The sequence below is a fragment of the Pistacia vera genome, unplaced genomic scaffold, assembly GCF_008641045.1.
Source record: "Pistacia vera cultivar Batoury unplaced genomic scaffold, PisVer_v2 Contig598, whole genome shotgun sequence".
NCBI classification, from domain to species: domain Eukaryota; kingdom Viridiplantae; phylum Streptophyta; class Magnoliopsida; order Sapindales; family Anacardiaceae; genus Pistacia; species Pistacia vera.
The window spans coordinates 553,301-567,327 of NW_022196443.1; the positions used below are offsets into that span (position 1 = coordinate 553,301).

Consider the following 14,027-nt stretch of genomic DNA (forward strand, 5'->3'; position numbering starts at 1 on the left):
ATTTGGGGGGGTGGAATTTATAGCAGTAAAAGAGGAAGAACAAGTTGATGAGAATAAATTAATTTAATAAATAAATAAATAAATAATAATAACAAAAGGGACTAAGGGAGGTCTGGGTTTTGGAATCTCTTCTGAGACTGAGAGAGAAAAAGTTGTTGGGGAAAGTTGATGGGACATGTGAGGTGAGGAAAGAGAAGTGGCCACAACCGTCCAGAAACCAGATCCAGCTGGGAACCAACAATCTCAGATTTTACTGCAAGAGAAAAAAACGTCGTCGTTTAGCAGTGGAACCAACAATCTGAGTTTGCATTATCGTCATCGACGGCTATTATTCTTCCATGTTCTATTGTTTGTCGCATTACCTCATCACCACCATTGGATTCGAATTCTACAGCTACCCTTTTTTTCCCTTCAAGATTTCAATTTTTACTGCAAGAGAAACGACGTCGTTTGGTAGTGGAACCACCAACTACCTCAGTTTGCATCATCAACGGCTCTTATTCTTTCATGTTCTATTGCTTGTCGCACGAAGTCGTCACCACCATTGGATTCGAATTCTACGGTTAACCTTTTTTTTTCTTCAAAATTTCAAGTTTTACTACAAGAGAAAAAACGGCGTCGTTTCATAGTGGACCAAAAATCTCAGTTTGCGTCATCATCGTCGGCGGCTCTTATTCTGCCATGTTCTATTGCTTGTCGCATCAACTCATCATCACCGTTAGATTCGAATTCTACGGTCACCGTTTTTTTTCCTTTAAATTTTCAAAATTTACTGCGACAAAAACGTCGACGTTTCGTTTCCCAGTGGGTCTACTCTGAGTTGTCATCGAGATGTGTGTTAAGGAGATTTCATTCATTCACAAAAAAGCCTGTGGAGCAGAGGCAGAGTCCAGAGAGCACCTGCAGAGCAGTCACATATTGATCTCGATTACTGGTATCGTCGATGATTTTGAAGCGTTTAGTTGTAGTCGTTATGGGCCTTCTTTTAACTCCAGCGGTAAATTCCTGACACGGGTCATCTGGAAATTTGTAAAATCTAGGGATGTAGAATCTCTCATTTGATACAAACTTTGGGTTTTGAGCTTCACCAAAACGACACCCGATTTGGCGTCTTTGAGATTCCCTTTGTCGTGCAATTGGTAATGAATGTCGCAGTCAGTGGGACGGGACTGCAAAAACTTCTTGGAATTTTGCAGCGAAAAGGGTGACGTTAATATAACTGGGCGAGTTTTGTGAGTTTCTGTGCATAGTGAAAAGGTTAAAAAAAAAAACAAAGGGGGAAAAGATCTTCTTGGAAAGTTGGGCGCCATCATGTAAACTCAAAAACATTAAAGATTTGATTTGATGGTGATGAAACTGGTTCATTGAATGACTATAAGGGTTACAGTATGAATTATTAGAGGTTAAATCACCTTGATTAAATACAGTACTAAACTTACAGTTAAGATTCTATCAAATCTCAAGCTCGTCTCTGTCATAATATCAGTGGTATTTAAGGTTGATTTGTAAAAGAAAGTGTTTATATATATATATATATAAAAGGTTATAATATACAAAAATAAGTCAAGTCAAATATATAAAATATGATGGATATGTGTTAAGTTTCAATACTTTAAATAAGCTAAAAAATAAAAGGCTTTTGAAAAAAGCTCAAATTTAGAGATTCTCTCATAAACCATAAAATAATTTCTTTTAAATCATGTAAGCATTTTTGAAATGTTACCGGACAACCTAAAAAAACCTTAAAAGTATTTATAACTTTAAATAAACTAATCCTAAAGGATTGGTCTAACGGTTAAAGAGATTTGTTCAGTTTTTGGGTTTTAAAATTAGGGTCACCTATCTGGTTCTTTGAGTTTATAAGATGTTCAATAGACTCTACAGATTTGTTGAGGTATGCACAAACTAACCATAATATCCCGATTACCAAAAGAAAAAAAAAACTTTAAATAGGTGTTTTGGTAAGTAGATAAACTAAACCGAACAGATTTGGTCTATTAGAATGAACATAAAAATATTATATCATTATATTACATTAATATAAAATTAAGAAACATTTAAACAATGCTTTTAAAGTAATTAAAATATATTTTTTGGAAAAAAAAATTATATAATTAATGAAGATATTCAAAAGATAACCCAACATAAAAGGACACTCTTAAATGCACCTACTTTAAAACACTTTTGCATTGACTATATAGGAACTTTATTTGAAGATTATAACAAGATTTTCTTGGTGGGATATTTTTAAATAGAGAAAGTGTTTTTGTCATGTATTCCTAAGTGATCATTTAATTCGAAATACACCCACAATATACACTTATTAGACAAATCTTCATACTAAACCTAATACATGATAAAACGAGTTTAGATATAACTTATCTTAAAAGTTAGATTAAGGAATGAGGGAGTCTAACCATATATATATACCATAACATCCTACCAAATTAACGATGTAAGACAAATACAAATTCTAAAATTAAAAAAAAAAACCGTATGTAATAATTTTTTTTAATAACCGTGAGTATTTTACATTGATTATATATTTGATTTAGAAACACAACAAAATCATAGAGCTATCATTACCAAAATAAGATCGTGTTTTTGTTGGCTTTTTTGTCCCTCACTCTCTCTCTCTTGTTTGGTACATTGTATCAAATTTTATCTTCACTTTTGACTTAACTTGCAATTTACCTTCACGATGAAGAAATCAATTCACTAGTGCTTGAGTTACCCAATTTAGATAGAATAAATTTATACGAATCAAGCCCAAGTACTTTTCAGAATCATACCAAGTAGGCCATGGAAAACCATGAATATCTCTTTAAGTGTAATGGTATATATTAATTATTTAGCTTGTGGCTAGATGACAAGACTTTAGGTTACTCAGAGGTTTTATGCTCAATCCCACCAAGTAGTCATCTGTCACATTTATGACTTACCTAGACTCTGAGATTAGTTGAGGTACGGACCATTGTTTTAAAACTTGAACCGAAGGGCAACTCGTTTTGCTGTCCGGGTCATGGGTCAACTGATCCAACCAATTGGATCGGGCGGTTAGACTGATAATGTCGCGACAATTTTATTTTTAAAAAATTACTATTAATCTCTTAAATTTCAATATATTACAAGAATTCCCCTAAAAAAGTTCAAATTAGTCCTTGAAATTTTTATTTATTTCATAATACCACAAAAATATCAATTAATCCCTAAACTTTTGACATATCTCCAAAACACCCCTATAAATTACAAATTAACCCTTATAATTTTAAAATATTACAAAAACCCTCCTAAGACATAAACCAGACTGGAGAAGCTGCCGGGTCCCAGTTGGACTGGCCAGTCTGGTTCGGTTTTTAAAACAGAGGTACGAACGCCCCGGTCACAAGGGAAAAAAAAGTGGTATATATTCCCAATTTGATGGCATGAATTCATTAGCATCTACCGTGTTTGTGGTCATGTGGGTTTATTGTATGTTCTATTTCACTTACAAATATCCTTTTTGGTAATTTCAATTTAAGATGTATATTTAGTTTCAAAAAAATCAATAATGGGGCTTAAAAAGAGTTTTACTGGGCTTAAATAACACTACTTAGTAAATACTATGGCAAAAAATTCGGCCCAAATCCCTGGTATCTGACCCGGCTCAGACATAAATTAAATAAAACCCGGATATAATGGTTTCAAATTTCAAACCCGAGAATAACTTTTATTTTAACAACAAAAATAACCCTAAAATAAGTGATATATCGTTTTTGCCCTTCATTTAAAACTCTTCTAACAACTAGCAAAATCGTACCGGGATCCATTTTAACAGAGTAAGGGCATTTGTGTCCATTCGATCACTTTATTAAGACAAACTCAATTACTCTCTGAAACCATTCCCTTGAAACTTAGTTAATGACAAATTCGTCCCGTGGCTCCTTCCGCCTGGCCATCGCACAAGGCACAACCTCTAATAGTTCGCCGCCCCTCCTCTTAAGTCCCACCAACCGACGATTGCTCTAACCCATACGCGCGCCTGATTGTTTTTTGAAGAGGACAAAACCGGCTGTTCGTGTTGATGTTCCGGTGAGTTTTTTTTATACTCTTTTTGGTAATCGTTGGGTAATAAACGTTGGATTTGGGTATGGCTTGACTGAGTAACGGTGCTGTGGTGGTGTGTTTTGTGTTTTCCTTGTGGCTCCTTTATAGTGTGATTGGGTTTTCACAGTGGCCGATTTGGTTGTAGCTTGTAGGATGTTTCTTCAATTATTAATCTTATTGTTTTATATAATTTGATCTATAATACTTACTGGACCAAAGAGATTCTTTCCCCAAAAGTATTTCTTCTTCTCTTACACATTTTACGGGTACGAATTACGACTTTCTTGTTATCCAATGAGGCTTGTTTAAAATTAATGGATTTTGTAAATTACGGTTCAATATTGTTTACTGTGAATAATGCTCTGAGTATGCGCTCGTGTTTTGGTGAAGTGGGTTATGCATCCAAGGTGTTTGAAGAAAGTTGTGTATTGGTTGATAAAACTTGCCTTGGTTCTGCCTTGTCAAAAAACTGCTTCTCCATAATTCGAATTATTTTACGTTTAATGTTTATTATTATTTACAGGGGTGCGTTAAGGGTGAGTACTGTATTGACTTAACCATCATTGGGTGGCCACATAGTAAAAGAGCAAAGGGTTCTAATATGGTTTCTGATTTTGGGTCCTCTTAAACCTTAATAGTGGTGGTTATCGAAGAGATTTACACGGTCGGTAATTTCAGGATCCTGAAAGATTAGTTGAAGTACGTGTAAATTGACCGAATATCTTCTGTCAACAAAAAAATATAGTGGGTGCGTTTGTTTCAATATTTCATACCCTATTCCCAAAATATCTGTTTGTTTAGTTATTTGAGAAATATTATTAATTTAGTTAAACACCCCTAGAAAAAAAAAGTTTAAAAATGAACAAAAATATCCCCACCCACCCATAGTTGCTAGACGGTGGTTGTCGGAATCTATCTCAATGACATAGAAACGATTGGAATTAGCCAATAATTCGTCGATCTGGCCTTTTCTGATCAGATCCACAGTGGATCTGGCTAGAAAAGGCCAGATCTGGCTGTCAGTGACGACCAAAGAAATGGCTGTCATTGACGGTTAACGACGACCATATCTTTGGCTGTCGTTGACGGTCAAATCTGGCCTTTTGCAGTCGCCGACGACCAGATCTAGCTGTAGACCTGAAAAGGCTATGTCGACGCACGAACGATCAGATTTGACCGGTCTATGTCGTAACGCCGTTTTTTGGCCAAATTCCGTCAATGGTGGCCGGAATCTGGCACTATGGGTGGGTGGGTTTTTTTTGCCATTTTACAAATTTTTTATATATTAGGGTATTTAGTTAAATTAGCAAACTTAGGGTTTTTTTGTTAATATTTAAATTTTACCTCGTAATACTAACCCTATTCATCTACCCAATATTTTTTCCAAAATGCTATCCAAATTAACAAAACAAACCCACTCATTGTATTTAGTTCACTGGGTGAATTTTAATCAAGGGCAAAAGAGTTAAGTCCCGTTACTTTATGGTTACTTTTGTAACCAATTTGAATGAAGATTTCCTGACCCGACCCGGAAACCTTTGGCCTGTCAATAAAGAGTGATTATTGAACGGTGAAGAGATTCGAAACCAGGTTGTCGTCTTCGTATGAAAAACAAGAGGCTCTTTGCCATCGGACTAAATAGACGATTAATCGATATGCTTTTTGCATATATTTTATTTGATACCTCTCTACGACATACCGCTCTCCCTACAGTTGCAGCTGCACATGATTTTAAAACCCTAGCCTTAGGCAGTGGTCTAGATAGAGGTAGTTTCACCGTCTCTATGTTTCTCTCTTTTCTGCTATGATTTATACATTATTCTTTTCAGTTCATAATTGATAGGGAAATATTGAAGGGGCAACATATGGTGATATTTTAGAATGGAATTTGAAAACAATAATCACGTCTCTTCTGCTTCGTTTTCCTTATTTTAAAGTTGATTGTTGAACTAGAAGTTGTGTTGAATAAGCCTAATCCATGTGGTAGACATTTTTAAATTTTCTATGGTATGGAAGCTTTTATGTGCAAATTTATTTTTGGTGTGGTTTTAGGCTGGAGACATTGAGACAGAAAGAGATTTTATTCAATTAATATTTGCAGGGTCAAATAATTGGAAAGAAGTATATGGGAAATGAGAACTATTGTTGTTAGGTTATTGAATTTAACCAATTATATGGTATTTAATTCAATCTGTGAATAACAAAAGTTATGTTGCATTCATCTGTGATAAATTGTAAATGTAGTTGAGTATATATGGATTATCTTTTTCTGTTTTTCAAAATGCATGGAAAAAGAAAATATAAGTTTACTTCAGTATAGTATCTACTGTGATAATTTCTTCATTTCCTTCATTGTTGTCCTGTCTTATTATGTTTTGCTTTTACATTTTCTTTAATTCATCTGCATGTTGATCTTGTGGGTAGAGACAGGATTTTGACTACTGTATGCAAACGGTACTTTTGGTATTAGACAAACTCTATGGATTTAGATGACGAGCTTTTTGCTGGTGAATCTGGACCTGCAGTAAACCATGGTAAGAATTCTTTGAGAATCTAACATAAAAGGGGGAAACACTGCCCTTGCATTCTTGCAATTCTGTATCTGCATTAAGGATTATTGTCTGATAGTCTATCATTTGACAGGTCGTGGTAGGTTTCAACCGAGAGCGAAACTAAGACCTAGAAAGGAAACAACTCCATCTATTGCTTCTTCAATACCAAGCAACACAAAGGAAAAGACCGTTACAGAATCATCCCCTAGCTTGAACACAACACAGCCTGTTCAGCCTGCCGATAATGGTGATAGTAGATTGACAAAACCGTCTATCTCTGAAGTCAGAGAACCCTTGAAAACTAATGATGATTCTTTATCACGATATCCAATTTTGGATGATAACTTGAAATCACAAGTCGTGAATCCATCATCAGAAGCTGTTGCGAGGATAGATGATATTGGTTCTGGAGATGTTCTGCCTATGAAAGTTGAAGCATTAGCGAAACAGGTAAACACAAGTATTTGTTTTTCTAAAAATTGCTATACTGTGACGAGTTGTTATTGGTTTAATTGTATCGTCTCCTTCAATTCTCCCTGGTGATGGAAAACAGAAGGACATGGCACAAACCTCCGGCAACTCAGACATTGAACAATTAGTTCAGCCAATTGATGTTTCAAATAGAGATTACAGAATGACAGATCCTGTTGGTTTGTCCTTGGCTGCTGTAGAAATTGGTGGGTCTGAAGAACAATTAAAAGGGAATGATGACTTTGGACATGCCATGCATTCAGAGGTTGCAGGCTCTGATGTCTTTGGAGCTTTGCACTCTTCATTTGAAAACCCAGTGGGAGGTAAAACGAAAGGAATTTTTACTTCCCTGCTATTGTTGTTTTTTCACTATATGTTGACAAGTTGTGTTCTTTTTAGAGTGCAGACATGTTTGCTGGTTTGGAATGTGTCACTAATTATCCTAGCCACTCTAGAAATGGGATGGGTGAGTTATGAAGAACCTTTTAACCTGTCTTAACTTCAAAATTAGAGTTTTTTTTAACTCTGTGCTGAGCACTTCATATATTTCAGAGAAGCCAGCTCTTAGTGATTTGGATATCATAGATGGAGGTGAAAATGGTGGTATTCAGGGTCGAAATTCTGTTAGCACTTCTGCATCAAGGGAATGTGATGCTTCACAAGTTGAGATTTGTGCTGATTTATTCATGGTCCAAGATACAGTGACCTGTAGGGAGACTTGTATTTCTAGTAGTGATGTAGTTATCCCTGTTGATGATGGAAGAATGAAAACAGAGGTGAAAATTAATGTTTATGAAAATATCTCATTATTTTTGCTAAAATGTTATTTGAATTGATTTTGTTCAAATGTTGTTTAGGTTCGGCAACCCAGGGCCTGTTCTGACTTGGGAACTGATTTTATATCTGAGGCAACAGTTGCATCTGGTATTATAAAATCATCTACTTACATCATTCTATCTTTTCTTATATATTGGGGTTTTATTAAACTTGTTTTGATTTTAGGATGGCATGCTGGGAAAATCAAAACCAAGCCCAAGTTACGAGCTGAGAAGGAGAAATCTAGTATCAGCATTACTTATGCTGATGCAGTTGAATCAGTTATGCAGCCACCAACTGCTGAGTTTGTTTCTTCTGAAACTCAGTACGTCTCAGAGGGCTCATTTTCTGTCTTTCCGCCTGATCACATGTTTGATTACTCATCCATAGACTTGGGTTATATCATTCCACCTTCAGAGTCTATAGCCTCTGAATTCCCAATGCATGAAGAACTGACAAATCTTGCAGAAACATCTCATGCTGACACTACTACTTTGGGGGATGTACAAACAGAGGATGTTTGTGGAATGACTGAAAATTCGGTAATATTTTATCTAGATTTGTTTCTTTTGAGTTAGTTTCTTTCATAGATAAAATGCTTTGCAGAATTGTAGTAACCTGGTCAAACCCTTTTGTTCCTTTTATTGGCTTTCTTAGGGTTCTGTTGGTAGGGAAAGAAAAGCGTCTACCACATCAAATTTGTCTCAGAGGTCAAATGAGTCTTCTTTGGTTAGTGAGGAGCATAAAGGTGACAAATCATCGATGAAGCTCAGAAAGCGAGTAGCTGCTCCGCAACTGGTTGATGAGCCTGATGATGAGACTCATGACAGCTTCACTGCTGAACCTCTAAGTAGCAATGTGGATGAAGATGTAGGTAATAATGGATCTAGAGTGGAAAGTAAAGCTCAGAAGAAAAGAGCACCAAGAAATTCAAAGAAACCTGTGCCTGAAAACGAAAAACCAGTTCGAAAGCGCAAGAAATCCAATGAAGAATCGGATCAGTCAACCAAAGAACCTCCCAAGAAGTTCTCTCATTCTACTCGCCGAAACAGAAGACGTGGTGATTGCAACTTTTGTCTATCATAAATTATTCTTTTGGTGATTCTTTAACCAAATATAAATATATTCTATTTTCTGTCTTGTAGTGAGTAAGGAATTGCTTGACACCCCAGAGGATGAAATTGACCCTCGAAAGGTGCCTCTGAAGGATCTTATTATATTGGCAGATTATAGGGAGCGGTTAGAGGTATAAGTAATGATGTTGTAGTTTTTTATTTTTTATTTATTTATTTTTAAAATTTTAGGAGTAGAAGTTACTATATTTTGTTTTCATCATATATCATTCCCAAAGTTAGTCATATTATATTTGCTGATTGATTTTGTTTCTATCCATCTCTTCTTTGCTGACTAGAATTGCCCATTTGCAGAGTAAAGAGACCAAAACATCAACAACACCCTTGACCAATCAAAGGTACATGAATTTTTAACAAAAGTCATATCTATGTCAACAAGGTTTTTATTGTAATTAGTCATCATGTTAGGTGGGGCTGCCTTATTCCATAATCAGTCTTTTCATTTTAGGTGGAGGAACCATTTCCTTTATCACTTCCATGAATTTACATTTTTTTACTAATGCATAATATATAGAAACAAGCTTTATTGTGATTTGTAAAAAAGGCATCTGAAGAACAAGTATATACTGTGAATGTTTTCCTTCTCACTGCTTTACTATTTTGTTTTCATCTTCTTGATTTACTTTGCTTTAATTAAATATTTGTTTGTCTTCTCTGTGTTTGCCTGTACACATCAACGCATAATTTTCTACACATCTCGTTCTCTATAGGTAGCCTCATAGCTGCATGAGTCTATGCATTTTTAACTGTATATGTATTCTTAAGAAGAAGGAGAAAAGAAGAAGAATATTTTATATGGGGCTTTTGTATCACTATTGGGGTCGATTTGAAAGTGTTAAGAACAACCCCTGTGCTTCAATGGATCCTAAAGTTGTTCACCTATGGCGGGGGCCTTAAAAACCCAGGATGCACCTTCTTCAGAGGAAATTGGCCAAACTTTTAATCACCGAGTATTCAACTCAGAATCCCCTAGAAAGTCCATTCTTTTAAAGGCCATCCTACTTTAGAAGTTACAAATGTTTCCTCAACTTGCTAGAAAGTTGATATATGCCACTTGTAAGAATCTCGGACTTTCAGCCACAACTATCTGAACAGTTGCTGCTACAGATGTTATGGCATTTCTTTTGGGAAAATAAAGTTAAATACTGTTTCACTCATGTCTGCTAGTTTCCTGTTTGAATTCTCAATTACGTTGTCTTATGCAGTTGGTTGATTTATTTTTTCTGATTACAATTGTTTTCTGTTCAGTGCTGAAAATCCTTTTGATGAGGAGGATTATCATAATGGAGAGGAGACCTTTGCTTCAGAACAAGGCAGTGGCTATACTGGTGATCAAGCAACTCGTAGGGTTCAGTCAAGCCACTTCAACTATCAGTCTTTCATGAAGAAAACACCGACTGTAAGATGGTCAAAACAAGACACAGATTTGTTTTACGAGGTACACTTAGCAATATTTTTGCATTGGTTTTCTGTTTCCATTGAATATCAACTTACATGCTAGATGCATATTTCTATGTTCACCATGTAAGCACTATGTCAGTGGAGAGTTTTCCATGTTTTTTGTTTAGCACTGTTGCAGCTCCCAGTTTTGGTAACTAGAAAGAGATTTAAAGGGGTCTTGTTTATCAATTCTTTGTGATGATTAATTGGTTACCAGGTTCTTTGTTGACTGTATTTTGGATGATGCTAAAGAACAGTTATCATCCGCTCAAGTTAATTCACCATCTTGCTTTTATTTTTCTAAAATAGCAGTGGCAAGATTAATCATCATAAACTGCATTGTGTGGATGTTTGTGTCTTCTTCTCATCCAAGCAGTGCCTGGGTATCTGTATCTATATATATATATAAATATAGTGGTAGAATATTCCTGATATACTTTATAATATATGGACTATAGGCTGTTCGGCAGTTTGGTACTGATCTGTCGATGATACTACAACTTTTCCCTGGAAGAACACGTCAGCAAATCAAGTTAAAGTATAAGAAGGAAGAGCGTAAACAACCGTTGAAGCTTAATGAAGCTCTCACCAATCGTTCCAAAGGTAGAAGACTTCTTTCATAATTGTGACAATTTGAGCCTTGAGCTAGCTGCCGTCGTAAGTGCTAGAGTAACTTATATATCATTTTGCTGCAGATCATTCTCATTATGAAAAGGTGATTGAGCAGCTTCAGCAAGTTGCTGCACAGACACGGCAGGACACTAATGGAGATGACCCAACTGACATAACAGGCGAAGAGGTGGAGGAGTTGGCTACTGAAATTAATGTATGTTTTATGCTTTCTTTTGTGTTAACCATTGAGACTTACTTGTTACTTAATGTTAGGATTCCATATTGGAAGGGAAAATGGTGGGCATGTGGGTTATAATGGACTTGAGCACCCGCCCTTGGCAAGCAGGTTTTCCAAGGAGAATTCAACCCAAGCTTACAAAAGGCCCACTATCCAACCGAATTGCTTGAGTTGTTAGATCGGTATCTATCAAATGGTATTAGAGCTAAACCCCACCTGAGCCGATGTTCTGGAAGGGGTGACTTGGGAAAGGGCTACCTAGGAAGGGGTGACCTCTGAGAGTAGGCCACTCAGAGTAAAGCAATCTAGAGTGGGCCAACGATGTTTCGGAAGGGCCGACCTGGGAGAGTAGGCCACCTAGAATGAAGCCGTCCAAAGTGGGCCAACGTTGACGTTGAGTCTCGAAGCGTGGGGGAATATTAGGATCCTACATTGGAAGGGAAAATGGTGGGCATGTGGATTATAAAGGGCTTAAGCATCCTCTCTTGGCAAGCCGGTTTTCTAAGTAGAGTTCTACCTAAGTCCACAAAAGGTCCACTGCCAAGCCAAATCGCTTGAGTTGTTAGATGGGTATCTATCACTCAACCGTTGAGAACCCTAAAAGTTGAGAAGAACTTCAGATTAGTCAATTCAAAATCCATTTAATCGTAATATGGGCCAACCTAATGGTAGTAAAAATTTGCAGGCTGATTTTCATACTTTTGTTTATGGCATTCATTTGTGGTTATTGCACGTTGTCCTTAATGATTGTTCTGGTGAACTCATTATAGATGCATTCCCTAAATATATAGTCAAAGCCTTCATAACTGTCTCACTGAAGTCATTTTATTGTCTGTTGATGGATATGTGTGGTAGTAAAGCAAAGTATGAATTTATAGGAAATTCAATGTGTGTTTGCAGGATGAAACAGAAAATGTTAAGCAGGATGAAGATGGGAAAGCTGATGTTACCGAAATCGATGGTCCATTGAAGGCTGATGAAGACGACGACGACGACGATATATTTAGTTCATATAGAAGTGTATTTTAGCAATTAAACACTAATAAAGATTACTCGATATTTATCTCATTTTCCTTTATGGTAAATCATTCTATCCCTCTATAAGTAATTATGTTTTCCGCATAACTCACACCAAACACAACCCAGATTCTTAATATCAATAAAAAAACTCATCGGTCTTCCTTTTTCAAAAGTTTCAACAATTTAGATCAAGTTTGTTTTTTATATGTTATTGAAATATAAATTTAGATAGTAAATTAGTATTTTAAAAGTTTATAAATAAAAATGTGTTATTAAACTATTTTTTGGGTGGAAAAAAGTCAGCTTGTAAAGGTGACAAGCAAGACTTTTGACAGTATGATTATTAGCTAATCACGCCTACTAATCATATTGTGACCCATTAATTAAATAATTAAGAATGGTTGAGACATCTCGACAGTGGCAAATTCGTGTTTTTGTCGTGCCGACATTCCTGCATAGTCTTTAGCCAAGCTCTGGGAGCCACCGTCTTCCAAAATAATTATGCCTTGATTCGTCTCTTTATTATAAAAACAATATATGCAAGTGTAATTGGTCATTTTCAGTAATTGTCTATTATAATTAAATTCCAATTATTAATTATTTGTAGATATTATTTTTATGACGAGGAAATCTTCGGTGCAACGGATGCATGTACAACCACTCAAAATAATATCTAACGTAGAAACGCAACACATTCATTTGGTGCAACCTCATTCGGTGGTTGTAACTATAATGAAAATTTATTATATATATATATATATATATATTATTTTTTTTTTTTTGGGTAAACTTGACAATTCTCTCACCAGTGACTCGAATACAAGACTTCTAACTATAACTAATCTTATTAGCAAATGGTTCTCTGGCAATTCAAACCTTTGTTTTAAAAACTAGACTGGATTGGTCGATCGGACTAGGACTTGGCAACTTTTCCAGTCCGGTTCAGGTTTTAGGGGGTTTTTGTAATATTTTAAAATTATAAGAGTTGATTATAATTTTATAAAAGTGTTTTGGAGATATATAAAAAGTTTAGGGATTAATTGGTAATTTTTTGGGGTATTTTTGAAATAAATAAAAAATTTAGGGACTAATTTAACTGTTTTGGGAAAATTTTTGTAATATATTAAAATTTGAGGAATTAATATGTAATTTTTTAAAAATAAAATTGTCGCTAATGTCATCGGTCCAACTGGCCGATCCAGCCAGTTTGACCGATTGACCCGTGACTCGAGCAGCAAAACGGGTTACCCTCCAGTCCAGATTTTAAAACAATGATTCAAACACAAGGCCTTGGGAATAGCTAACCTGGGTGGCTAACAATAATATTTTGCTTACAATTGAGTCATACAAATAGACAAAAATTATATAAAATTTATATAAAATGACTACTATATCCTTTATTTTTTATCTGTTTGTATGACCTAATTGTAAACATAGCATTACTCGATGGTTAAAGGGTTTACCATCCGATCACAAAAGAAAAAATCTTCTAATATAAGATTAATAATTTTTTTACATGACAGAGACATGTACGTATAATTTTCATGGCTATATACACGCATAAGAGTTGACCGAAATTAAACTCAAACAATGCCTTTCAAGTTTCAATGCACAAATATAATTTCAAATAATGCACGTTTATTGCATTTAAATTACTTT

The 14,027-nt window shown here is 35.4% G+C and overlaps 1 protein-coding gene across 6 annotated transcripts; it reads left to right on the forward strand.

The window, feature by feature from the left end:
* The first annotated feature begins 3,903 nt into the window (after window positions 1-3,903).
* On the forward strand, window positions 3,904-12,496 carry LOC116110139 (transcription factor TFIIIB component B''). 6 transcript variants are annotated; one of them, XM_031396372.1, is made up of 15 exons: window positions 3,904-4,071; window positions 6,511-6,620; window positions 6,730-7,088; window positions 7,192-7,432; window positions 7,516-7,575; window positions 7,662-7,885; window positions 7,967-8,033; window positions 8,112-8,467; window positions 8,583-8,985; window positions 9,071-9,171; window positions 9,353-9,396; window positions 10,307-10,496; window positions 10,957-11,101; window positions 11,194-11,324; window positions 12,249-12,496. In XM_031396372.1, the coding sequence occupies exons 2-15, from the start codon at window positions 6,566-6,568 to the stop codon at window positions 12,375-12,377; spliced, it is 2,505 nt and encodes an 834-aa protein (XP_031252232.1). In that variant the 5' UTR covers window positions 3,904-4,071; window positions 6,511-6,565; the 3' UTR covers window positions 12,378-12,496. The 6 variants fall into 6 exon arrangements, with proteins under 6 accessions (XP_031252232.1, XP_031252234.1, XP_031252235.1 ...); XM_031396374.1 differs by having other exon boundaries at window positions 6,517-6,620; XM_031396375.1 differs by lacking the exons at window positions 3,904-4,071; window positions 12,249-12,496 and adding exons at window positions 5,559-5,853; window positions 11,384-12,212 and having other exon boundaries at window positions 11,194-11,297.
* The last annotated feature ends 1,531 nt before the right edge of the window (window positions 12,497-14,027 follow it).

Excerpts from the sequence above, each read along its gene's own strand:
- LOC116110139 (XM_031396372.1), top strand. The coding sequence starts at position 6,566 with ATGGATTTAGATGACGAGCTTTTTGCTGGTGAATCTGGACCTGCAGTA. Across the intron at positions 7,886-7,966 it reads ATGGAAGAATGAAAACAGAG|GTTCGGCAACCCAGGGCCTG; the intron begins GTGAAAATTAAT and ends AATGTTGTTTAG. Across the intron at positions 9,172-9,352 it reads ATTATAGGGAGCGGTTAGAG|AGTAAAGAGACCAAAACATC; the intron begins GTATAAGTAATG and ends GCCCATTTGCAG.